The sequence below is a fragment of the Batrachochytrium dendrobatidis genome (genome assembly GCF_000203795.2).
Source record: "Batrachochytrium dendrobatidis JAM81 unplaced genomic scaffold BATDEscaffold_11, whole genome shotgun sequence".
Taxonomy (NCBI): domain Eukaryota; kingdom Fungi; phylum Chytridiomycota; class Chytridiomycetes; order Rhizophydiales; genus Batrachochytrium; species Batrachochytrium dendrobatidis.
The window spans coordinates 632,916-658,180 of NW_006281109.1; the positions used below are offsets into that span (position 1 = coordinate 632,916).

At 37.8% G+C, this 25,265-nt stretch overlaps 12 protein-coding genes across 12 annotated transcripts; 5 read left to right on the forward strand and 7 right to left on the reverse strand.

Annotated features, from left to right (window-relative positions):
• Positions 1 to 163: 163 nt before the first annotated feature.
• Positions 164 to 550, reverse strand: BATDEDRAFT_13268 (uncharacterized protein; the record flags this gene model as incomplete). The annotated part of the gene is made up of 2 exons (XM_006680926.1): positions 164 to 376; positions 470 to 550. Coding segments are annotated over 2 exons (294 nt in total), but the record flags the coding sequence as incomplete, so codon positions are not given.
• A 1,066-nt stretch (positions 551 to 1,616) lies between these two features.
• On the forward strand, positions 1,617 to 3,148 carry BATDEDRAFT_91032 (uncharacterized protein; the record flags this gene model as incomplete). Its single annotated transcript, XM_006681160.1, has 9 exons — positions 1,617 to 1,714; positions 1,798 to 1,873; positions 1,956 to 1,966; positions 2,045 to 2,125; positions 2,210 to 2,283; positions 2,362 to 2,488; positions 2,585 to 2,675; positions 2,778 to 2,948; positions 3,050 to 3,148. The coding sequence occupies 9 exons, from the start codon at positions 1,617 to 1,619 to the stop codon at positions 3,146 to 3,148; spliced, it is 828 nt and encodes a 275-aa protein (XP_006681223.1).
• Positions 3,149 to 3,737: 589 nt separating this feature from the next.
• Positions 3,738 to 5,066, forward strand: BATDEDRAFT_90835 (uncharacterized protein; the record flags this gene model as incomplete). Its single annotated transcript, XM_006681161.1, has 1 exon — positions 3,738 to 5,066. The coding sequence occupies one exon, from the start codon at positions 3,738 to 3,740 to the stop codon at positions 4,977 to 4,979; it is 1,242 nt and encodes a 413-aa protein (XP_006681224.1). The 3' UTR covers positions 4,980 to 5,066.
• An 80-nt stretch (positions 5,067 to 5,146) lies between these two features.
• Positions 5,147 to 7,639, reverse strand: BATDEDRAFT_26953 (uncharacterized protein; the record flags this gene model as incomplete). The annotated part of the gene is made up of 7 exons (XM_006681038.1): positions 5,147 to 5,445; positions 5,530 to 5,665; positions 5,738 to 5,902; positions 6,159 to 6,290; positions 6,384 to 6,446; positions 6,540 to 7,028; positions 7,145 to 7,639. The coding sequence occupies 7 exons, from the start codon at positions 7,637 to 7,639 to the stop codon at positions 5,147 to 5,149; spliced, it is 1,779 nt and encodes a 592-aa protein (XP_006681101.1).
• A 767-nt stretch (positions 7,640 to 8,406) lies between these two features.
• BATDEDRAFT_35798 (uncharacterized protein) lies at positions 8,407 to 9,688 on the forward strand (the record flags this gene model as incomplete). The annotated part of the gene is made up of 2 exons (XM_006681096.1): positions 8,407 to 8,608; positions 9,110 to 9,688. The coding sequence occupies exons 1-2, from the start codon at positions 8,444 to 8,446 to the stop codon at positions 9,686 to 9,688; spliced, it is 744 nt and encodes a 247-aa protein (XP_006681159.1). The 5' UTR covers positions 8,407 to 8,443.
• Positions 9,689 to 10,135: 447 nt separating this feature from the next.
• Positions 10,136 to 11,068, reverse strand: BATDEDRAFT_90909 (uncharacterized protein; the record flags this gene model as incomplete). The annotated part of the gene is made up of 5 exons (XM_006681223.1): positions 10,136 to 10,288; positions 10,353 to 10,431; positions 10,507 to 10,632; positions 10,702 to 10,807; positions 10,876 to 11,068. 5 exons carry the CDS (start codon positions 11,066 to 11,068, stop codon positions 10,136 to 10,138), a joined length of 657 nt encoding a protein of 218 aa, XP_006681286.1.
• Positions 11,069 to 11,211: 143 nt separating this feature from the next.
• BATDEDRAFT_90837 (uncharacterized protein) lies at positions 11,212 to 12,395 on the reverse strand (the record flags this gene model as incomplete). The annotated part of the gene is made up of 4 exons (XM_006681224.1): positions 11,212 to 11,451; positions 11,573 to 11,753; positions 12,001 to 12,074; positions 12,359 to 12,395. The coding sequence occupies 4 exons, from the start codon at positions 12,393 to 12,395 to the stop codon at positions 11,246 to 11,248; spliced, it is 498 nt and encodes a 165-aa protein (XP_006681287.1). The 3' UTR covers positions 11,212 to 11,245.
• Positions 12,396 to 13,803: 1,408 nt separating this feature from the next.
• Positions 13,804 to 14,802, reverse strand: BATDEDRAFT_26957 (uncharacterized protein; the record flags this gene model as incomplete). Its single annotated transcript, XM_006681039.1, has 2 exons — positions 13,804 to 14,244; positions 14,338 to 14,802. The coding sequence occupies 2 exons, from the start codon at positions 14,800 to 14,802 to the stop codon at positions 13,804 to 13,806; spliced, it is 906 nt and encodes a 301-aa protein (XP_006681102.1).
• Positions 14,803 to 17,708: 2,906 nt separating this feature from the next.
• On the forward strand, positions 17,709 to 19,052 carry BATDEDRAFT_91033 (uncharacterized protein; the record flags this gene model as incomplete). The annotated part of the gene is made up of 4 exons (XM_006681162.1): positions 17,709 to 17,928; positions 18,075 to 18,171; positions 18,283 to 18,614; positions 18,739 to 19,052. The coding sequence occupies 4 exons, from the start codon at positions 17,709 to 17,711 to the stop codon at positions 19,050 to 19,052; spliced, it is 963 nt and encodes a 320-aa protein (XP_006681225.1).
• Positions 19,053 to 19,472: 420 nt separating this feature from the next.
• On the reverse strand, positions 19,473 to 20,663 carry BATDEDRAFT_90907 (uncharacterized protein; the record flags this gene model as incomplete). The annotated part of the gene is made up of 3 exons (XM_006681225.1): positions 19,473 to 19,667; positions 19,747 to 19,890; positions 19,956 to 20,663. The coding sequence occupies 3 exons, from the start codon at positions 20,661 to 20,663 to the stop codon at positions 19,473 to 19,475; spliced, it is 1,047 nt and encodes a 348-aa protein (XP_006681288.1).
• Positions 20,664 to 21,898: 1,235 nt separating this feature from the next.
• BATDEDRAFT_90838 (uncharacterized protein) lies at positions 21,899 to 22,759 on the forward strand (the record flags this gene model as incomplete). Its single annotated transcript, XM_006681163.1, has 1 exon — positions 21,899 to 22,759. One exon carries the CDS (start codon positions 21,902 to 21,904, stop codon positions 22,757 to 22,759), a length of 858 nt encoding a protein of 285 aa, XP_006681226.1.
• Positions 22,760 to 22,903: 144 nt separating this feature from the next.
• Positions 22,904 to 24,585, reverse strand: BATDEDRAFT_26960 (uncharacterized protein; the record flags this gene model as incomplete). The annotated part of the gene is made up of 6 exons (XM_006681040.1): positions 22,904 to 23,167; positions 23,273 to 23,533; positions 23,725 to 23,846; positions 23,961 to 24,012; positions 24,345 to 24,467; positions 24,508 to 24,585. 6 exons carry the CDS (start codon positions 24,583 to 24,585, stop codon positions 22,904 to 22,906), a joined length of 900 nt encoding a protein of 299 aa, XP_006681103.1.
• Between the last annotated feature and the right edge of the window lie 680 nt (positions 24,586 to 25,265).

Below are 25,265 nucleotides of genomic sequence, written 5' to 3' on the forward strand. Positions count from 1 at the left end.
TATATTCAATCCTACAGCCTATCCAATTCCGAGTTTATTTCTCAGAAATACTAGCTTACAAGTCAACCAAGTTTTCAACAAAATGGACGGACATCCATGAATCCACACAACCGATGCATTATATACAAAACCAGCATATCTAGCTTAGCCAATCTTCAATTAATTATTTAGAAAAGCAGCTTCCAAAGAAACTCTTGACAACATCTCGGGCAAATGGAATGTAGCTGATCGAGTACCACAATAGTGCCAAATACTGAAATACACAACAGATGATGGTCAAGACTGCAATTTTAACCGCAAACGCAAATACAAGCGTCAATGCCAGAGAGCCAAGGAACACGCACGTAGCAATCCAACGCGACGGATCAAACATTTTCTAGATACCGTCGGTGTAGTGATGTACATTCGAATCAAATAGTCAGCAATAGTTTATCAGTTTAAATATGCTTTCTAGTCCTCAATACATTACCTTGAGTTGGGACATGAATCCAATCAAAAACCCGGTTCCAATAAGTGAAATAACGTTGCCAATAGTAAAGAATAATGCAAAAAGTCCCAATCCTCCAGTAAATAATGCAAATGTTGACTATGATTTTTAAAAGGTGTACGGAAATACAATTTGTTCAACAATGAAACCTAGACACTGAAATTTCAAACAGTCATAATGGCCTTGTAAACGCTTACCAAAAAGGAAATTACAAATCCAACACCAAAGCATATTCCTAAGATATCCAAAGTTGAACCAACACGATGCAATACAGTCAATCACCAAGAATTTAGAGTGCACTACATCACATTCAGCAACATCATTTGAAATAGTCTTACCAAATCCGTAAAATCGTTGTGTGCGAGTGAGTTTAAAATCACCACACATCTATAATTTACAAATGATGAAATCACACGAGTCAAATCACCCACAACGATATGAATACATCAATACACAAGTAAACAAAACTAGCTTGAAAGCATTTGAAACGCTAGGGTAAATTTAAAGAAAGCAACTAGAGTTGAAGATTCTGAATATACATGAATCAAAGTAGATATGAACAAGGCATCTGTTTATATTGAACACAAGGTGCCAAAACTTGTCCACGATGAGTATATGACAGTAGATTGCGACCCTAGTGCTGGTAAAAGAAAAGCCGTTTCCAATTGATAGCAACAACGCAATTGATACAGTATAGGTTGCCATTTATGCATCATCCAACGCCCTGGGAATCTCAGCTGTGCCAATGCAGTGTCTTGTATGACTGTCGAGGATAGGGATATTGCAATTCAAAAAGAATTGTATATTTTACCTTTTCCATATCGTCACCCCCACCACTGGCTGCATTTGGAAATGGAAGTTGCATGTTTGCTCTGATATTGATAGATGCGACTGTTGATAAGATGACGGCAATGATTGAGGCTGTTGGTTTGCAATTTCTGTAAAATATGGTGGTTGGATATACAGTCTATTCCCTAAACTTCTGGGCTACTTGCCAGGCGAGATTATCAGTTCAAACTCCACCATGCACGCAAGAAATCCATTTTGTGACCAGTTTGACTTTGTTGCTCTTGCAGAAACACATCCTAGACTAAACCGATAGTTGAGTCGGCCATATTTCAAATTTAAAATGTGTTTTTTGTCTATTGACGCTGAAAATTTATTTGACAGCCTTCGCAAAACTAGAACCGGATCGATTATCGAATTCGGAGATCCAAAGGCTGTCAGGTCAGATACAAGCAATTCATGAGCAACTTTGATTTCTAACTGATAGCAATGTTGAATTTGTTTACATGGTTACTTTTCATTAGAGAGCTCACTTGTGCACTGCTATTTAAATACTTTGGTCTTCGACTCGAAATCCCGCTCGACTCGCTGTGTCCTCCAGTAAGTATGGTATTGCAATCATTGCAAGCATTTGGATCGATGATACTGATTTAATTCATGCTGTATTTATTTGCTACTGTAGGTTCCGAACAGGTACAAACCATTCAATGCTGGATATTTTGATTTGCCACAACCATCATGTATTAAACAGCGTGTTCAATTTATTGTCAGGCTGGATTATATATTACATATTGAAGACTTGCTCTCCGAATCCAATCCATCTTTGGACGCCACTGTACGCGGAATAGATATGTATGCTGAATCTTGTCAGGCACCAGATTTTCATTATATACATTCAAATCTAGATTCAATATGCTGAAATCTGTATATTTTCAGTGGAACAGGAGCATCTTGTATATATCCCTTACTCGGCTGCAGCAGAAATCCAAAATGGTCGTTTTTAGCACTTGGTTTGTTTCAAGTTTCCGCTCGATGCTGGAATAGAATCTCATGTTTTAAGATGTAAACTTACATAATCTATTGTTTAGAGATTGACGAAAGAAGTATTGATTTTGCTACTCAGAATGTGAACCGAAACTCGCTTCAAAACTGTATCACTGTAGTAAAGGGATCTACTCAAAAACCCATCATCTCATTACCCAATGATAATCAAATGTAAACGATCAATACCTTGTTGAATTTGAACCGTTGTAAAAATAGGCAAGATGGGTCGTATTTAAACTTTGATACCACGCATGGTTTCAACTATAGGTATGACTTTTGTATGTGCAATCCGCCATTTTATTCCGATGAGGAAGAAATGAGAGTCTCTCGCAGCATTAAGCAACAAGCACCTTTATCGGTAATTATCCTTGTCTGATACTGTATCGATATTGCTGAATCTATTAATAATGCAATTGTGTTTCTACGTACTTGAATTCACTCAATAATATAAAATCTTAAGCTATGTATGGGATCTCAGAATGAGATGCTTCAACCAGGAGGCGAAGTTGCATTTGTAACATCGTTAATTGAAGAGAGTCAGATTCTAGGATGTCGTATTACATGGTATACATCCTTGGTCGGGTTTCGGGAAAATGCACAAAGACTCGAGGCATTATTGCATCAGAAACAGGTACTTTTGATATTTCCTATAGAAGCATAGTTAAATGATTGAACAGCTTGGTTTTATTCATGAATGCCAAACCCAACTAAAACTCGGTGAATTTTGGTTAGATTCCTGTAGTGCGGCGTGCAGTTTACAAACAAGGCCGGACATCCAGATCGATATTAACGTGGAGTTTCAGAAAAGAGTTTTGTAAGAGTCAAAACTAGATGAATTTGATTTTACTTTTGTTGTCAACAGACAACGTTAATAAAAACTAAGAGTATGGTGCCATTTACGGATTGGGTGTAATCCATTTGCTATTGACAAGCAGTTGGTATTTATTTATCAAGTGTATTTCAACCAACGTGCTCATGGTTTCTACCTGAGAACAAGGCAAACAATAAACAATGGACACTTGCATCTGCAACACAAGTGGGCGATTGCAATATGCGCCTCCGTTTCACAGTGTGGCAAATACTCGCGGTTTCATATTCAAACAGGCGATTATAATTTGACAATGAATTCGGCTTTATCCTGACTGGGTGTTGGTCTCGTTGCATTGATAGTTTTGTCATTGATTTGTCCTTGTTCTTGTCTATTCCAATCACTCACTCTATTTCTGGGTATTTTCTTGGCATTCAGCTCGTTTTGTACATCACAATCTGCATTTCTTTATATAGTTGAGCGATTAACTCTTGCCAAGACAGGACTATTGCTAAAATCCCTCGATTGCAACATCAATCAACCCTCTTTTTGATTCATCCATTCAAAGGACATTCTTCATCACCTAATAGTCACAACCCCGAATTCAATCCCATGCACCAGAAAAAATCATCATGCGTATCTCCAGTTCAATCCCCTAGCCCGCCCAATTCGGTTCAAGAGGTTGCCAATTCGGTACAATCCATGGACAAACGATTCGGCACTACGTTTGAATCATGGATTAAATCTGAAAAAAACATATCCTACATCTGTACATTCAAACGCAGCCTATTTGACCGCTACATAAAGACAGACCCTCAGCAAACCATCTACGCCCTGAAATGGATGATTGAGGGATGGTCCATTGCATCTGTTTCCGAAGTTGTCCTTAAATTGTATTATGCTATGAAGATTGATTCACCAGAATTTGGACGAATTGTAGGCGCAGTGGTGGATGAATGGAATATCCCAGAAATTATTGGGTTGGTCAATGTGTTACTGATTGGAGAAAATGCTGATACGGCTGCAAAGTTTATTGTTTATTTGACTGACCAATGTAGACAAACCAGTATCAAATCGACACTCAATGTGTCGGTGAAGCGTGACTGGAGGTCGAGCGATCGTGTGCAGCTTGTTCGAGAAGTGGCTACTACTCTACGGTGGAAAACAACGTTTCTGCAATCATTTTTGGCTTGTTATGTTTCGCAGTGTATTTCAGATAGCGACCGGCAAAAAGGAATTATGGATTCAGTAATTCAAGAGTTTGACGATTTACAGGCTATCGCCACGTTTAATCAATTTGCTAGACAACTGGCTTGCAATGCAAACATCAGCCTTGATAAGATACCCACAAGCAACAATCTATCGACCAATGATAGTATCGAATATGTTGAAAATGTAGGTATATCGCACACTGATCGAGATAGCGACGAGGACAGCAACTCTACTTTTATTGCAGATCGTGGATCTACTTTAGACCCACCCGTTAGCCAGCATATTCAAGACTGTCCAACTCTGGACAATCGCTTCACACATGATAGAAGCCACAATGTACTACAACCCACAGTTCAGCAACCATTAGCAAAATCGCCTACATTTCAACCTTCCACTCACGACTTGACTCTACCCAGTCCGCCAGAATGTGCTCCAATTTCGTTCATGTCACCTTTAGACTCGCTCCGATCGCGTCGATCTCAAAGTCGCATAGCACTCTTTACAATGTTGTTTGAAATTGTATTGGCGGAAATTGAGCTGGATGAGTTGGAGAAATCCATGACGCAGCTGGGAAGAGGAATGCTGGTACATATGGTTGCAAATGCACTTCAACAGCATGCCGAGTCAGACGTCAAGGCGTAGTGTCGTGATTTGCTGAAGATGGGCTGATAACAACTCATTTTTGAATTAGATAGTTTTTGGAATTAAAATAATGTTTATATTTTTAAATGATTTGCAAATATACCAAAACTATCCACTCGACAATACATTTTATCCTTCATTTAGTGTTTAAGCGTCAATGCCTGACACTATCTCTCAAGCTGACTACCTTCAAACACTGGAATGCTTCCATTTCTCAATATGGTTTCGTTTAGCATCAAGCTTAGTCGCGTAGTTGATGCATTTGCTGCCACAGGTATCATAGGAATAAGAATTTGCACAATATATCGCACCATCTTTAGCACTTGTCGGTTATAAGTTTTTACAAGGGAATGACCCGAAATCTCGAGAAAAGTATGGATAAGCAATGGAGTAATGCGTCGTGGCTTCATGTTCAAAATACGTGCCATCCACTTCCATCCATTCTCTATCCCATGGTTGTTCTTGACTGTTGAAATTCACCACATTAAAGGTTAAACAGATTCAACGTTGTCATAAAACAATCATATCAAACCAGTCGTGTTTCATATACCTGTGGTTGTTTGGATCATTGCTGCATACAAGGAAAGAATACCACACATGCGTTCACCATATTGGATTTCTGTTTCCATCGACCCATCCACCTCTTTATAACCAGATTTCTTTTGATATGCTACCATGGAATCGGTCTATATCCAAATAAAATTTTGATTTGTAACTAAATCTGGTAAGCCTATACACTAGGTAGATTGAAGACTTACCTGAAGTTTACGAATATATCGTGGAACAATGAATGGGCACTTTTTCATCATTCGGCCTAACAAGATATCAAGAAGTTTGGTGTGTTTTTCATATAGTATGACGCACACGTTAGCCAATGGAAATGCCATATTCCGTTTAACAGCTACCTCAGTCTCTGCTTGTTTCTATATCCAAATGTAGATTGTAAATGAGCTGAAAACTGGCTAAAGTATACATTTGGTGCAAATACGGTTTAAATACGTACAATGATTTGCTTGGCAGTCAAATCCATCACAAACTCATATAGCTGTGGATGAGATTTACACGATTCAAGATTGGCATGAAGTGACTTGACCTAAGACAAACATGGCTGTTAATCGTGTATCAATTGCTACTACAACAAGACTAGCCCAATTCATTCAGTAGCAATGTTTTACATACAATTTCGAGAATCTTGACCTGACTGCGTGTCAACTGGCCAATGCGCTGAGTAATAGCCATCTTTGCCGTAAATACCCGATTGCGTAGTGTCGGGTCCGCCATCAAGCTTGGTTTGATTTTTGTCTTGATGCTCTAAAAAAGTTGAATAAACCAAGTCTTAGGTTGCATTTCAAATGGATTTTGAAAAATAACGTTTGATTCTATTTGAGCCAATAGTGTACTTACGAGCACAGTTGAGATATAAGGTTCTGCAACTTTCCATGCATCATCCGATGCAATATGTGGACTCTAAACAAGATCCAATTAAAATGTATCAATTACAATGCATCTCTACAGGGCTCAATTATTCATGATTACAATGTACTGATATGATCTACTTACATTTTCAACCAATGCCTGTGTTTGTTGAGCCTTTTGTTTTTCGACAGCCTGTTGTTCCAGTTCTGCAGCGACTATTTTTTCCTTTTGGGCTGCAATATGCTTTGCAGTAGCGTCTGCCCGAGCAGCTTCAGCCTCAGCCTCGGCACGCTCTAATTTAGCCTTTCTGATTGCAGCAGCTTCAATCTGTTGCTTTTTAGCAGCCTCTTCTTGAGATTTAAGATCACGTAATTGTTTCATTTCTTTTTCCTCATTGTCCCTGATATGCTGAATTGAGTCTTGAATATTTTGTACCAGCTGAGCATTTCGCTGCTTAATAGTTGAAATGGATGACTGCACTTTCTGTTTCTGTGCTTGGTTTAGAGTTTCAAATCGGATCCGTTGAGCCTCAAGCTCTTCCACAAGTGATGCATGTTCGTGTTGATTCATAGATTTGGACTGCTCATGGATTTGACTAAATGCTTGCAAGTGTTCATCTGCCTTTGCAACAGTCTGTTTTTAACATTGATGCAACACATTAGAGTTTAATACAAATATACAAGACTCCTAATTCCCTGTTGATCTAGATCTGTTATAGATGTGAGATGTACGGCTTTGAAGCAACTTACCATGGATGTAAAATGAATTTCGGCATTCTTTTTATCAATGTGATTATTTGCTCCAAGAGACTGCAGAATGCGAACGCTTTTGACAAAACGTTGACTAGGAATAGGAGACTGTTTAGAGTGTGGAGTAGAAGCAACAGATGATATATGACCACTATATTTGGCTAATGGTGAAGTCATGCTAGGAGCAGATTTGGTAGATTTTACAGAGGATTCTGAATTAATTTTTGAAGAGTAGTCAAGAGTATATTGATTCATTACATTGGGAGTTGATTGAACACTATTTGGAGTAGAGCGTATTGCAGTGGGAGTGAAAGCTTGAGGGTGGTGTAGAACAGAGCCTTTGGTATAGTTGAATATGGCATGTTGATGAAGAGGTGATTTTGTATTTGGAGCAGCTGTCGAGTTTGGAGTGCTGGTAGGAGTTTTTGATGCGAGTGTAGTAGTAGCAGAGCAAGATACATTGCTATCAGTATCAATGATCCCGAATCTACCCATTTGTTGAATGTGTTGGTTAATGTTGAAGACAAAAGGAATGAGAATATATATTTTAAGCCAATTTCATGTTTAATAGAATTCTGATAAGCAGGCTGCAGCAGCATTTCAAAATGAATTCACTGAAACTGCACGATTGGTCTAGATTGGCATATATAGATGGAATGCTGAATAGTGTCACAACAAGATCAACACCAAATGAGCGATATTCTATATTGAATCGAGAATCGGATCATTCAGCAAGTCACCGTGACGCACGAGATACGAGTGATGGATGCTCATGCCATCCAAATCAATAATCTACCGATACTTACAAAACATCATCAAGGTTGATGGTTGCTAACAATTCTCATTGATTTCTTTATTCTCATTGTCGCCAGTTGTGGTGGTTTAATTGAAGATTTGACATTTTATGGACGCAACTACTCGAATCGACTATTGCTAACTGGTCGAGTAGAGTTGCTAGTTTGGAATATATATACTGTGTATTATATACTCCAATAGGATTTGATGATATTTTGACTAGATTCTTTAATCATTAAAGAATTAGTTTATAGATTTAAACATTGAGTTGCAATTACAGGTTGAACTGACAGGTGTAGCCCTGATATTGCAAATATTTTATTAGTAACAACTTGCTGAATCCATCAATAAATTTTAGTTTGTGTTGCATAGTTTTTCCCATTGGTCAACTCGACCCTTTCCAAGACTGGCATTTGCTCGTTTTCAAGTTTGATTTTTCCTTTCAAATCTAAATCGCAACTCGAGCACTTGCACCACTACCCATCTTAGTTGTTAAATCCAATCATGCTGAGTAGCTGCTCCAATACCGCCATGTCTTCTGTTTCTTACAATACTGCATCTATGCCTGGAAGAAGAAAACGTAGTCTTTCTCGCTCGATTCCACATCAGAAAACTCGCATGAGTCTGCAAATGAAAATGCAACTGCATCATAGCAAGCCTCGTAGATCTGTAAGTTTCCATTATCGGTTGATGAGCAAGAGTTTAGATGTAGATTCGAGGCAATACTATAGCTGATTTGAATGGGAATTCAAAGCTGCAAGAACCGATTATCAAGCGGTCACCCCATTGTGAGGTGGACGTTTGCCAAGTGTAGAAATGATTGAATGCAGTGTAGAATATGCATGCATGTATAAGATGACCTGTGAATGTACTAGACAAGTATTGAATGGCATGATATGAAGGTCCTTTGGGTTATTCCTAAAGCAATCTTGGCCTTGTGCTCCCTTATAGAAGCCGCAAGTAAATCACCAACCTAAAATACATTCATTTTGAATGTATTGAATTCGAGTGCATTCATTGTGAATGCCGAATGTATTAGTTTTGAATGCATTCATAAAGACTGTTTCAATCATTGAACAGTATTGACTATTACAGAAACTAACTAGTTTTATGTGAATTCACTTGCTATATTCTGACTCTCAATCTGTCAATGAATGGTAACAAATGCAGCGCAACAGCGATCTGTTTGGCATCAAAAGCATCCATACTAGTGCTAATGGTCACCATCACTGCACTTCACAGATCATACTTTGCAATCGTTTAACAAGCCACATACACAAGCAGCAACCATCTCATATGGAAATTGTGTCGATTCGTAAACTCAAGAAAGAGGCATTCCGAAAGCTCAATTGCCAGATGGCTCAAGACCAGCTTGCGTTTGTGCAGCGACTGTCGCATGACAATCGTCTGTTTATGCCATCGTTGCCAAACACTGACGACATGGCTGCTGATATCAACAATCTACAATTTGATTTTACAGAATCCACTCCACTCGACACTGGTAGCAGTCTGGCTGAGATTCCACTGGAAACGACAGTCTCTAGTGATGCAATCGACAGTGACAACGATGTATGTATATTGGGTGCTTCACATCGTCGTGGCTCTCATGGCATTGAGGCTTTATTGGATGGCATGTGTGGTATCTCTGTATCACAAGACGACTTTGATCAAGTGCTAGAGTTTGAACAAATGTATCAACATCACTACGATCCCCACTACTTGGATGCTGCCATTGGGGATCTATTTTAGTGTCTCACTTGATGCAAGTCGACTCTACTCGTCCACATCTCTGACTGCATTCATGGCCTGCTATCTCTGAACTACTTAATCTTTTCTTCACCTCATACTCTATATCAAGTATGTTTACTATTCAAACACTTGCCCACTATCATTTACTGGTATGCTCGTTTATTTTCTGTTTTACTTGACATCCTCTCGACTCGTGTCATGCCTTGATATCTTATTTCAGCCTACATACTTGATAGAGTTTTGTAGGCACGAATGATCCACTACCGCAAGTGATACCAATCTATATGTTTTTATAGCAAAGAAATTGGAACAAATCAATACGCACACATTTTAAATCTAGTCTGTACTCTAAGCAAATGCTCCAGTTGCATTCATACCAAAACCCAAAAACATTATTTCTGTCAAGCCAATACCAATCCATACAATCAAATAAATAAAAATACAATATTACCCTGACAAATGTGCTGCAAACTGAAACAAATTGTCGCTCATGTGGACTACGTGTTCCTGACCCAGAATGGGCGATGTGACTTGAACTATCCAAGTAGTGGAATTTGACACAACTGGTATCGCAGAACTCACTCGAAATTGGTCCTGAATCTATCAGAATATACCAAGATTAGATTCACGTGAGCCATTAGACTCTCATTACAACCAACATTACCTGGTACAATCTAAAAATATCAATCCGGACTTGTCCAAACTGAAATGTAAATCCTCGTCTAACCACTTCAAATTCAAATCTACATGGACAGTCAGTTTACAACTAGACAAGATACTGAAAAACTCAATCCGAATCCATTGGCATGAATACATACTTGTATCCTAGCATTTCAATGTACTTGATTACATCTCCCGTGATACGTGTATGGTGAATGGCACGATGGTTGGCTAGTTTTTGACCCGCTTTGGGTGGTTCGGCTGGCGATAGATGTAACAACGTCCTAAGATGATTCAAACATGATCAATACACTCTTGGTTTCAGATTCAACATGGATGCACTTGATTTTTACCATTCACGATCAAGGAAATGAATAAAGTTGGATTCGGCATCTAATACGTTGGAATGAAGCCGCAAAAGAATATCGTCGTTTCTTGGTGGTCCAAATGGTGTTTGAACTTGCATAGTTGAACCATGGTGTCAAGACAGTCTGTAATTGAGTTTGGATTAAAATGTGTCGATTTACCTGCTGGTACAAATGCTATTTGATGTTCACAGAATCGAGCGAGACCAAGATGTTTGGTTTCTCCACAAAGACCAACTAAACGCTCCAGTAGTTTTCCCAGCCCCGTGTGAGGCAACTCTCCATAGAGTGAACATTGATATGTTTTTCCACTAGATAGAATGGCTGGGTTGGTCGTTCCCAGTTTAGTTGTCATAATGGCTACTCGATAAATTTAAAACATTCGCTCAGCTTTGAATCCAATAGATTCCAAAGTCACGTGCAAATTTAACTTGCAATCTCACTCGTCTATCAGCATGCAATGCAAAGACTAAATCCAAATATGCTAAAATAAACTACTCAATTTAAAAAGCTGTAACAGAATCTTCATTGCTTATGCGCTGGGAACTTCAAGCTCTCCGGACTGGATCTTTTCAATCAAATCCTGGGGTGGTTGTCCATCAACAGTGCATCCAACAGAGAATGCAGTGCCAAGAACCTCCTTGACGTTACCAGAAAACTCCTTGGCGTACGATTTGTGCTGAATCTTGCGTGCAATTTCACAAACCTGGTTAAGAGTAAGATTGCCGCTGTGCTTGACTAGAGATTTTAACCCAAAGTAAAACCAAAAAGCAGGTTAGAATCATATGGTAAATCACACGATCCAAGTCGAGTTTCCGGTTTGAGTAGATCTATAAAGATGTAGGCAATAAAAACATACTGTTCTTCTCCTTCTTTCTGTCACGAGGAGGTTCTTTGAGTGCTTGAATAAGCAAAGTAGATGCAGAGGGAAGAACCTCGACTGTTGCCTGACGATTCTGCACGGCCAGACGAACAGTGACCTTCAAACCTTTGTAAGCCTGAGTAGCCTTGGCAATATCATCACCAGCCTTCTTGGGGGGCTGATCATTGTAATGCAGTAATTGATATTAAGGAATTGCAGTCGTCAATCATTGATTACATAAAAATCAAATGTGGTTTGTAAACGGATCGTATCAGAGTTCCGTAAAAGTATGTTCAAGTGAATTGCAATAGCCAATTCAAACCATTTCCAAGAGTTGCATGCAGAATAGATTGGTTAGTGTCTGGCATTTATAAATATGGCAGTCATATATATTGCTCAAAAGCATGATTTAACCAGAAACTTACCACACCAAGAGGACCGAGCTTGGGAGCAAGCACGGAACCACCAGGAACTTCACCACCGGTGGAACGGATGATAACTAAAAATCAATCAGCAGGTTAGCTACAAGTTGATATTCCATGAACCAAAGTCGAATAAGGTGGATGGATGGATTGCACATGGCGTTCTAATCCATGCATGAAAGACGCATCAATGGATGGATATGTGAATGGGTCCAATTAGACAAGTCTGATGAGATAAGACGTGTAGAGATGAACAGTGATCCATGAGTACTGAGAAATTGATTCGAGGTAGAAATCAACACATGGTTGTGGATATACAAACTCAAAGAGTATGAATAATACGCTGATTCAATAGACACACCGTATTTTATTTCAGTAGGATCAGCCTTGGGTGGCATTGCAGCTTCTTGACTGATGTAAGTAGGTGGAGTAGGTTGGTGATGCCGTTTCCGTCTTCAAGTCACTAAAAACTGCAATTGGAAACCCACTAACCACGTGACATTTGTCCTGAACTAAACTTGTCCTTGATTGCTATTCCTTTCTCTAAACCAAGCATTTCAAGCTTACTGATGCAATGTCTGCAATTACATTGCTTTATTAATAACCCAAGGCCGTATTCACGTAAAATGAAGCACTAATCAAGATGATAAAGTACATGATAAACAGTCAATCTTATATTGGATTAGTGCCAATTTAATCGACATTATAACTTTGAAACCATCGTTTAGAAAGTTTTTGATGATTTTAACATTCAAACATATCTTTTTATCTATAAACACCTACTTTCATGTCAAGACTGTGTATTGTCATGAAAACAAACGCATCAAATCATTGACGGATCAAGAGTTTCTTGTAGTCATCAATACTTGGACAACAAAACATTGCAAACGCATTGTAGATCTTACCAAGCGCAAGTGCCTCGGCCAACAATGCCAATGATCTTGATAGTATTACTACAAAAACCGACTCTTGTGATGACAGACAGATTGGCAACAAATAGTGTGTCCAAGTTTTATTGAGAATATTCAAGCAAATTCAATACCTAAACTGCAATGGACAAATCTGACGATCGTACAATGTATGGCTATACCAAATGAGGACAGCATTAGTCCAGAATATAATTTGATCGTGTGCATCATATGATGGTCGGGTATTTGGAGACTGGTCAGGGGAGTTTATGAATGCGGATGTAAAACCATCCAACCTGTAAAAGGCTAACAGCATATGGGCTGGAGATTCATGCCAAAACTCATTTCAGTTTCACTGCCATTCTTTTAAAAGAATGGCAAAAAAGGTCGATCCGAGAGTCGAACTCGGGTTGTTGGATTCAAAGTCCAAAGTGCTAACCACTACACTAATCGACCCGTGAAAAAACTAAACATTTATTGCTACATATTCCTAACTATACAAACTAAATTTTACTTTTTACAGCAATATTGCTTGCAGATTAAGTTTGAATTCATGCATTATAGTAGCGCTAAGCAATCTATATTTATCCAAGCTCAATCATGTTACATTGTAGTGTTGATGAAAAAACAAACTCTTGGCATAATTATTTATTTTAGTGGCGGGTTTGAATTGATAGAAAATCCATATTTGATTATATGTTGTCAGCCAAGTTTAAATTGAATACATCTAATTGGATTTTAAAACCAAGTAAAGATTATTGAAATTATTTAGATGCACCTACAATAGATATGATTTGGACACATAACGGTCTAGTGGCTTATCAATACTATAAAAACATGTGCAACATTCCAGCAAAACTACTTTATTATACCACATAAGCTTGACCATCAATCAAATTTAAACGTTAGAAATATTCGAGTCGCTATTTGTATTAAGCGGAAGAGACCTTTGTTTTATCTTGCCACCACTTGCAGGCTGTACTTTGGTCGTCTTGGGTGAAATCATTGTTGTAAATGCCAACAACACTAGTGACTCGGCAATGGCTTCAATCCCAAGAAACGATCTTGATAATTGATCCATCAACCGACTCAGATTTATCTTTTCCATATCAGAAGTATACTGAGCCAGCGAAAAATGTACTACATAAAGTACTACTGCTGCTACATCCATGATCGTCGTTACACTCAGCCAAATAACAATTTGGTTGCGACTAGAATTGTCTGCATTCTTGCTCATCTTTTTCTTGTTTTCGGCTAATCGTCTTGCAATGGTTACTGTCAGATACACATTGACAAAGGTCATCAAAATTGCCTGGATTGCAAATCCTGACGAACCCCACTATTAAATTACATTGAATCGTATCAACATGTTAGTTTCACTACCTCATTCTATCCTAATCAGTATCGTATCATGATGATCACGTCAAATTACCGGTATAATCCATCGGAACGGTCGATAGACTGGAAATCCATATGCTGGAAAACACAATATTACATGCAGAAACAGAACAACAATTTTGGCTCCCGTCGAAAACCAGTCTGGTAACCTTTGGTCCTGGAACAAGGCTCCAAATGCCACGCGCACCTCGACTTGCAGTAATGCCAATCCAAATAGTGATAGCAACCCAGTAATGACTCGGATTGACACTACACTCACCATAATCGGAGTAAGTTCAATATATATTGTCAATGGCGTGACAACTTGATGGAGTAGCGATACTGCATTGATGACGACAATGAGATGTGGGACCGACCAATACAGTTTGCGTCGGTATGCTATACTGCCATAGTATATCATAATGGCAATATTTCCAATGGCAACAGATGCGGTGATAAGCAGCACGATCATGTTTCCAGGAAACAGTATGTAATTGGACGGAACAGATAAATCAGACATTTTTCAAATCAACTATCTGGACAGTCTGTATAGTGTGATAATCCAATATCAAAATATTGCTCAAATCAACAGATGTGAAATATCAAGTATAATGTGTCTAGAATCAGATTTGAAAATGTATGTCAGTGGTCTTTATATTTAGTTTGGATGGCTTGGAATACTATACTAATGTCCAGATTGAGCCGTCACAATACTCGTAAAAATATAATCATTGTAAATTCACATTAATCCGAGTACCTTGTAATATTCGATCAAACTCCGATCATAATCGATAAACATTATTTGTATTGTTTGATATACGAGTGTGTTGAGTGACAATACACATTGCTCCCAAACATAAAAACAATGAATATGCATTCGCTTTTGTAGCAATAACCAAATGTTTGCATTGTTGGACATTAAAACAATTCATTTGATACTTCAACTAAAATGCATTTTAAACCATTGTCAAATAGTACATTGTATCTAAAAATGGTCTAGTAACAAATTAAGCAGCGTGTTGGACAAGTCATTTATATATGCCAAATAGTGCTGCCATCGCTCGATAAACTGACACATCTGTATCTACAAGCATTGCCATAGCTCGGCATATCCCGATTTAGTGATGGTCGCGATATATTTAGCAGTGAGTAATCCATGTGCAGTCATGGCTGCATCTAGACTAGCATCCATTACAATGAATGTAATTCACAGTTGAATACACTCGAATTGAATCGATATTCAACATTGTCAAACTTGTTACTCTGTAGTCGATTGTTAGTAGGGAAAGGATTACTAAACATATGGACTGTCCAAACCATTCATAGTTGATGCCAAACTATGCCAAACTAAACAAGCATGAGTTATTCGATTTACATTAATATCAGAGATCCACAATCAGTCAAAGTGAATGATCAGTTTGCTCGACACTATCGCGCTTTATGCTCATTTTTGTATAAAACAGTCGAATGGATGTTCATATCACAGTTGCAGTACATTCCACACTTGTTCAATCTCCAACTCTATTACAGATTGAGTTGTCATTGGGCAATCAAAATAGTAACATCAGTTACACTTTCGAGACGTGCGGGTTTTAAACTAAACTGCGAGTGTATGATTTTAGAATACAACACAGCGCATCATATGATGGACGTTGACTATTGGAAAACAGTCAATTTCTGGTAGGAAAGCGCAGCGAATGTTTAGCTACTTTATATTCCAAAGCAAAATAGGGACAGTCCCTGAAAGATAAATGCAAGTATTCCATTTTACGTGAATAAATGGTAAATGCAATGCCATCAATACACTTGCACTATTTGCTTTGCTATTTCATGAAAGTATTTATTAAAAATGGCTTCTGCTCGCCATTATCCTGTTTTATCCTGCAATTCAACTGTTATGCCATTAGATTCTTGCCATACTAGACACATTTCAACTACTATTCATGCCTACTCCGTAGCCACAAAAACTCATGATTCTATACATGCACATTCGACTCGCCATAACACTGCTTCCTCATCGTCGCGCTTAAATATCTTACCTAAACCTGAGCCTACAAAACGCACAACTAAAACAGCCCCAAAAAGCTATTCCATTTCCACCGCCATTAACAAGAGAGATTCTTCATTACCTTTTCAGCCATCTAATAAAACTACACAAACCCATACGACTCAGTGTCGGTTTTCGGCTTATAACGATTCATCACAATTACCTCGAGTTTCGACAAATTCCATTCAAGATGCAACCCGACGTGTATTTAATCAATTGAATTTGACCCACTATAGTGCTGCGGTAGAATCAGAAAGCACAATACAATTTTGTGGTTCAAAAATTACAATCCCCATTCGATCATCGTCTATAACCACTTGTTCAAGAAAAAGCAACACATCCACCTTTAAACAAAATCAAAAATCAGTCGTGTAAGTGTTCAAGAGTTTGTAAAACGCATCAGTGTAGTATTTGAGACTAGTTAACTTGAACATGTTTTATGAACGACAGATCTGCTTGTAAATCAAATCATGATCAAGCATCACTTTTTAAAAACCCAGTGCCGCCTGCATCCATTCCGCCATCCTATTCAGGAGTAAATCATACAGCCCGTGAAATTCGCAGATCCAGAATCAAATTAGCAGCGCCGCAGCCCAATATACCTATTAGTGAACTGCATCAACAATCATATCATATATCAAACATACCCACATGCCATACACAACCGATTCGGTCACAATCTAGACCTATTTTAGACGAGATCGCCTATACAAATATCGTATCTGCTCAGTCAAAACACATTTCATTCCCAATTTCCACACCATCGCACAGTTCAAGTATACATAATACAAATCATCCTCATAATATGCGCCAAACAAGTGGTCTAATTTGTAATGCACGCTCCATATCGTATGATAAACCTCATAATAAATCTCTGAATAACAATTCTGCCGAATCGATTGTTTCTACACAATCAATGGCAAGCCACAACTTGGCTACAAATCACATTGCAAACTCCTACAGTCATTCCAGGCAGTCGTTGTATACACACCACAATGCAGATATATCACGCTTGCAATCAAATGACATACACACCACTACTGCAATCCAAACGGGATTAAATGAATACAACAGCATATGTACAAATCAATCAGGTATACATCCAGAATTAAAAGAACTGTTACGTGAACCGTCAGTAGCATTTCATGATGTACAAAATAGTGCAAGTGGTGGCTTGTATCGTTCACGAGGATACACGATCGGATTGAAAAATTTGGGCAACACAGTAAGCTATTTTGCAAATAATATTTATGTCCATTGGACAATATGGCTGTGGTTTAACTAATGTCCATGTTTAAAACCAAACTAAATGATGTATTGGGTTACTGTAGTGTTTTATGAACTCTATCTTGCAGTGTTTATTTTCTATTGGAAAGTTTATGGCGTATTTTGAATCTGGACAGTATCTATCCCATTTTAATTTACAAAGTAGCACCAAGGGATTGATTGCAAAAACATTTGGCGAGTTTGTAAAAAACATCAACCATGCCGATTCAGCAGGACGTGGCAACATAGCATCGCCGTTACTATTAAAACGTCAAATCGAACTGTTGGCTCCACAGTTTAGCGGTTACAAGTACGGGTTTGTTATCTGCTATAGTAATTGGTGATTCTGCTATTTTCAACACATTTACTCATTTTTTTGATTTGCTTGGCAGTCAGCATGATTCACAAGGTATACGGTGACGACGCCTGCCAATTTGATTTATAATGTTTTAAACTAACTGTTTGGCTGAGATATTTAGAATTTTTACGGTTTTTGCTGGATGGATTACACGAAGACGTGAATACTGGACGACCAACAAAGTTTTCCTATACCGATGAACAGTATGATCAACTGACGTAGGTCCATTACTGATTGTTGACTGTTTAATTATAATGTTGCAACTCTACCCACCATCCTACTCGGTCACATTTACTATTTTTGCATATTGTAATACCTTGGAATTATAGAACCAGGCAAAAGACAATCGTGTCATGGAATAGATACAAAAAGTTCAACAACAGTCCAATATGTGATATTTTTAGTGGCCAACTTCAAAGTACTGTAACATGCCTTGAATGCCAGACCACATCCACCACATTTGATACATTTTGGGACATTTCGGCTCCTTTGATCTCATCGAATTTACACCTAGACCAAGATGGTGTGACTCTTGATCAATGTCTAGATTCATTTTTCGAGGCTGAAAAACTAGATACATATCGATGTGGTAAATGTAAATGTGACACATTGGCCATCAAGCAACTTGGAATCTCACGTCTTCCATCGGTGCTTGTTATCCGTAAGTGCCATGAATGATCTTTGTACACTATTAAAATGTTGGTGTAGTCATATTTACTTTTGACTGATTGCACTGATTGGACTGATTCGACTGATTCGACTAATTGGACTGATTACTACAATAGATTTAAAACGGTTTCAGGTTTTGCCCTTGACAGATATACCAAGCCGTAAGCTTCATACAATGGTGACGTTTCCCATACATCAGTTTACAATGAATGCCTACACTTCTGAACTCACTTCAGCAGAGTATGACTTGGTTGCAGTATCAAACCATTCTGGTGAATTGCATGGCGGACATTACACTTCTCATACGCGCAATACAGATACAGGCCATTGGCATTTGTGGAGTGACTCGATCGGAAGCCAATGCAATGACCTCGAGTTTGGTCAAAGTAGAGATGCTTATGTTTTGTTTTATCAATGCACAAGCATGTAGCAAGTATCTGAATTGCATTCACACGTTTATTGCAATTTAAACTGTATACTCGTTTATACAATAAACTATAGGTGTCGAGTGTATCCATACTCAAGCAGTGCCTTTGAAATGGTTCAAAAACTAGTGTCACGCACACCCGATTACTGATTACAATAATTGCTTAATAAATTGACCGAGCCATGGGTTGAATGCTCAAAAATCATGTATAATTGGAGTTGAGTCAAACTAACCATTATATTCATATCCAGTAGCCAGTAATACTTTTCAATAAACCGAGTCCAAGTCAAACATGATGGGTTCAACCTAGTTTCCAGCACGTATTTTGACTACCACTTGACAGTATAGTCTCATTGTTTTCTCTTGATAATAACAACCAATACTGAATACATTGTAAAAACAGTCTTGCAAATTCAAAGTGGTTTATACAGATATTATGCTGGTATGACTTGAAGGTTGATCAGCATTAGATACAGCCTCGGTCTTGACCGTGATGGCAGACACCAGAATCTTTTTTGTACGATCGTTATGATTGGCAGGCATAAAATACACTCCTGGCGATGCTTTTGTAAAGATAAACTTTTCCAAACATTTTTTTTGAGACTCGATAATTTCTTCCTAATATTCATCAACAGTTGGTATTTAATTGACAAACTATGCATGGATCGAATAAACTGATGATGCAAACCATGCTTACAGAAATATCTTTGATTTTTTGTTCTGTAAGTCGACGCTTTTCAATTACAGCTTCCCGTTCTTTCTTTATGCGATCTGCCAGCTCTGCCTTTTCCTTGACGAGTTTCTCTGCAAGTCGTTGTTCGATAGTTTGGCGTCTAATGGCCTTGTGATTGCCAAAATAAAAGTTAATATATATATACAATTGTGGCATCAGGATTCAATACTTACTGCTTCCGACATGTTGGTATCTTGATCCTTCTTGGCAGTTTGCAGAGTACCAACCAGCATTTGAAACATGCGCTTGCTACGCTTTTTGGCTTCGGGATTGTTGTCCATGTCATCAGATACAGATTTGCGCTTATGCAATCCTCTGCCAACAGATTCATCTGCTACAGAAGATGTGTGTGATTCTACAATAGATTGGAAAGTACTCGGAGTTGGCTCAACTGTTTCGGGTTGGATACTTTCAGTTGAAAGATCAGCAGAAACCAAGTCATCAATGCTAGATGAAATGGTTTGAGTCGAGTCGTCCAATACCATTGTGGATTCATATGTTGATGGTAGATTGGAGGTTTCTGATGGTTCATCAATGGCTTGAGTAGTTTCAAGTATATTTATTGATTGGGATTGTAAATCTGTTGATATATTTTTACTAGACTCTAAAATGGGATCTGACAAATCAACAGGGAGCTCAGAATCATCTGCAGTGTCTATAGCATCTTGTTTTTCTGGAGTAGAAGCAGCCTTTGTCTTTCTTTTTGGAGTTTTTGTGGGTGTAGCAGGAGCTCGTTTAGATTTTGGAGTTGCAGCAGCCTTTTTAGGCGATTCTGAACTGACTTGAGAAGTAATAGGATTTGAAGATCTGGAAGCACGTTTACTAGGAGTTTCACTTTCAGTGGGTTTGGCAGTGCTCGTATTTGCTGCTCGTCTTCCCATTGCTGATTATTGCTGCAAAGTGTCTGATTTTCAAAGTCAACCAACACACAGGTGACATCAGGTGATTTGGTGGTTGAGTTGTCATGTTTGAGCAACACGATCTTCACACTCAACATGACCCACCAATCAGGCATCAGGCCTGCAGCAGAATTGGTATCGTTGTTCTGCGAATGCAATACTACAGATAATAAAGTGAGAGCAATTTGCTCCAAAATTGTCAATGGTTAGTTGATTACTGTTGATTAAGCAGTCGGTTTATTACAAATCTAAACTGCAGTTGTGCATTTTGATTTATAAAAAGTATCAATGTTACTGGCATTATACATGTATCTGCGACCATTTGATTGTATTTAGACTTTGTATAAAGCAATTGTTCCATTTACCACAATATCATTATTGTATTTGTTATTCATTGTGAATGAAATTGTATATTATTCTAATAGAAAATAATGTTTTGTTTTTACAGCCGTATTGATGTCGAATGAACCACTAAATAACAGTGTCAGTGTGTGATAAACAGTCAGTGTCATGAACTGGTTGACAATACAATGGTATTGTTGGTGGTGATTGACATGCAAACAACAGTTGCATTACTGACATGTGCCATGATTGTTGTTGAACTAGATTGCGATCGTATCCGTGATTCAGAATACAACAAATGTGTGTGCAGAGTTGTATTGACAACATCGATAGTCAAACACAATACATGAATGTGGGTTCAAACTTGATGATCGTACAATGTATGATTACTAAGAGTGCACAAAGTGTAGATTCAACATTATAGTTTGATTGTGTGTCATATGATGGTTGTTATATTTGGAACACATAATGCAGTCAATGTGTAGTAACCATTGTATATCTCAAACCAAAGTCATTGCATGCTGAATAACAAAGTGATCCATTTTACATGAATACGGTTGTAAAAAGGAGCTTTGCGGCTAAACAACACCTTGAAGGGTGTGCTTTTCAAAATACCTGATCAAAGGGTCGTAAAAGCATAATTCAATCGACACGATCATCAAATCGATCAATATGATATTGTGATTAGGGAGTAACATACTGTGCTTTGATATTGGTTCATTAAAAGCAATCAAGTAACCCTGTATAGTCGGTTAACCTAAAAGGGTTGGTTTGATATACAAAAAATATAAATACAATCGATTACACTCAATCTTATAATCGACATCAGTCTCAACACTCTATTTTTGTATTAATAGTTTAAACTATTCATCGGCTTAATGAGATTGGTTGACATTTTATTCGTACTGACTGCGGCAACAACCGCTAATGCAATACTGATCCCGACTGATCCCGATGGTTCACCCAAAGCATCAGTCACTTCCAGTCAAGCGTTTGGTCCGACTGATAAGCCCAGTCCAGAGATTCCTGACGAAGACTGGCAAGAAATAATAGGTATAATTAGTTCAAAAATTTATCGCCATGGCCAACATCAACCAATTGATGTAGTTGATCCAAGTACTTCCAAACGAGGTCGAAAACGACCAGCTGATCAACCCAGTCCAAACACTCCTAAACGAAGTCGAAAACGACCAATGGACCAACCCAGTCCGAGCACTCCTAAACGAGGTCGAAAACGACCAATTGATGTGGTTGATCCGAGCACTCCTAAACGAGGTCGAAAACGGCCAGCTGATCAACCCAGTCCAAACACTTCCAGCCAAGATCAGCAACAACCAATGGACCAACCCATTCCAAGTACTTCCAGACAAGACCAGCAGCAACCAATAAACGAAAGCGAGTCTGCCAATACTGTTCCAAATCAAGTGACTGTATTAAGCCAAAGATATCAGAGAACCTTTAATCGTATAAAGCAAAGGTTTGAATTGTCTAAAGAAATACAAAAGAAAAAACGCAAAGAATATTATAAATATGCAGACCTCAAATTCAGTCAGCAGTTAGCGTTAGCAATGGGCAAAGAAATATCTGAACCAATGCACAATCCAGAGGTTGAAAAGCGATTGAAAGAAAAGTATGTAGTGGCAAGGAGAAAATTATCTAGTGCCAAAAAACAATTGAAAAACTATATGGCAAAGCATGGCTTAGAATCTCAAGAGCCGAAAGTAGATTCAGATTGATGGGTTGTCGATGATTTTGATTTTGAATAAATTTAAACTTTCTGATATGTTGATATTTGTCGAGTATTGTGAATGGGTCAACAACCATATCATTAATTGCGTAATGCATGTTTGTGTATACTGTGTTGGGTATTACATCAACAGTTACTGGATTGTTGATTGATATATTGACATGGTTTGTTTCATATACATCAATGACCTGATAACAACCAGTGTTACTTGCAAAATGGCATATTCATAGATACTTTCAACAATATACTTTGAATTATGACGTTTCATGCGTTCAATAATATCATTCTCGTCAATCAGATCCAAAACAATGTCAATATCCGTATTAATCATGGATTGATTGTTACCATTAAACAATAATGTATTATCTGAAATATTAAATTGAATTGTTTTTTCAGTCTACATTTTGTAGCATATACCCAAATTGAATATCAAGCCAATATCCAATGTTTGATTGGTGATTTTTCCGGTATATTTTGCATCAACTCTTCCACATTGGTGAACATGTGTCTTGCATTGTATTGTTTTGTATTTTGGGTGGAAAGGATGTTTGTTGATATGTCTATTAAACTGTCGCTTTAACTTGTCTGCTTGGTTCCAATGCTCTATTTGTAGTTGAATCAGTTGCTTGTACGCCTTTGTTGCTTCAACTCGACTCCTGAATCCTTGGATACGTTTTGTAAACCGCAGTTTGACTTTGACGAGTTTAACATCAATGTTCACCGTTGATCCAATCATTTTCATGATATTGTTATTGGGGTTTTCCTAATGGCAACAATAAATCAACGACAAAACTCAATCCGAGCGTCTCGTAATGAACTTTGTATGAGCCAATCGAACCACTATTTTCGTCCAAATCAGAATTACTTTGTAACAGGTTTCCAACAGGTTTCCAACATTTTCAACGAGTTTAAATAATAATAGAAAGTAAATCCAATCCAATTGTTTGTTGATACCATTCCAAAATGTATTTTCTTGGGTTTATTCAAAACCACTTCAATGACATTACACATCACAAGCACATCCTTAAGATCCAAGTATCTACAAACTTTGATCGTGAACTCGGTCTTCATCAAACCTAAAAACGGTCAAAAGTATCATGTTGTTGAACGAAATCTAACCAACCATCTTGTAAAAGTAGCAACCCACTATTTGTGCAATGATATTGAACCTATTACTCATGAAAACATACCTCGATATATGCTCAAGTCGGACAACCCAATCAAGGTGGATCCCAACAAACTCTTGAAATCAAACATTCAATTCCTTGATGAAAAGTATCATTCAAAATCAATACAAGTCGCTTTATCATTGAGTCAATGAGTTACTGAACAAGAGTTACTACAAGACATTGTATTGTATGTATATTTTACATTCTGGCTTAGTACTTTGATCAAAAGTCATCATCACACTGTAACGGACGCTCAGATCAATGTAGACCGAATGACTCATCATGTATTTAGCGATTCAGATGTTCTTGATAAAGTGATGGGAAAACAGCACACATTACAGCATAAATTGTATCAAATGGTAATGAGTGCCGATGTAGACGCCAAACATGTTAAATATATCATACTATGAATCCGTAATCTTGATGGAACCCAGCACCATTTCTTGGGTCAAGCAAATGCTGGAAAAACACATCCAGTTCATCGTTTGCCATGTTGACACTTGGCTTGTTGTATCTGATATTCCAAATCTACCGCATCCAGTGGTATTGTTGGTGAATCATCAATTACATTCAAAGTATGTTTGATGGTTATTGTGGTATTATTTTCAAACGATTTGCTGATTTGAGGTAGCCAGTAAGTTATCATGATTGTATTGTTTGGATTTTGGCAAATATTGATTATTTTCAATAACCATTGACTATTTCCTATTTTGAATATTGGTATCTGGCTATGGGATATGATGACAAATGACTTTAATGTGCCCAATTTCAATTCTGATTGGGATTGGGATTCTTGTTTTCATGCAATTGGTCAACGATTTTGAATATTCATTTCCGTCAACCCAGAATACATTACATCCAGTTTTGAAACAAGTCCTCAAACAAGGTTTTGATGCAAGTTATGTACAATAGTCACATCCTGTTGTTCTGAATTTGCAATTCTTGTCATGGTTGTGTTTTGTATACAGAAATACTGATGTTTTACAATTATCATGCTCACAATTAATCATTTGTGATTTGATGGTTCTTTCCAGCATCATGTTGTGTAAAACTCGGACAGTCCTACAAATCGGACAGTTCCACTGGGTTCAAGATATACAGGATATACAAAGTGATTGGCATCCTGACATTGAATCAAAAGTGTTGTAACAACTTCATGGCAAATGGAGCAAGTGAGTGTTTTGATGGAGTTGGTAGCTTACATGGATTTCATTGATTGTGATTTATAATAATCGTACAGAAAATATAATATTGTATTTTGACTATTATTGATTGACATAATGTTTGATGTTGGACGATACAATCGATACAGTCGATACACAGATT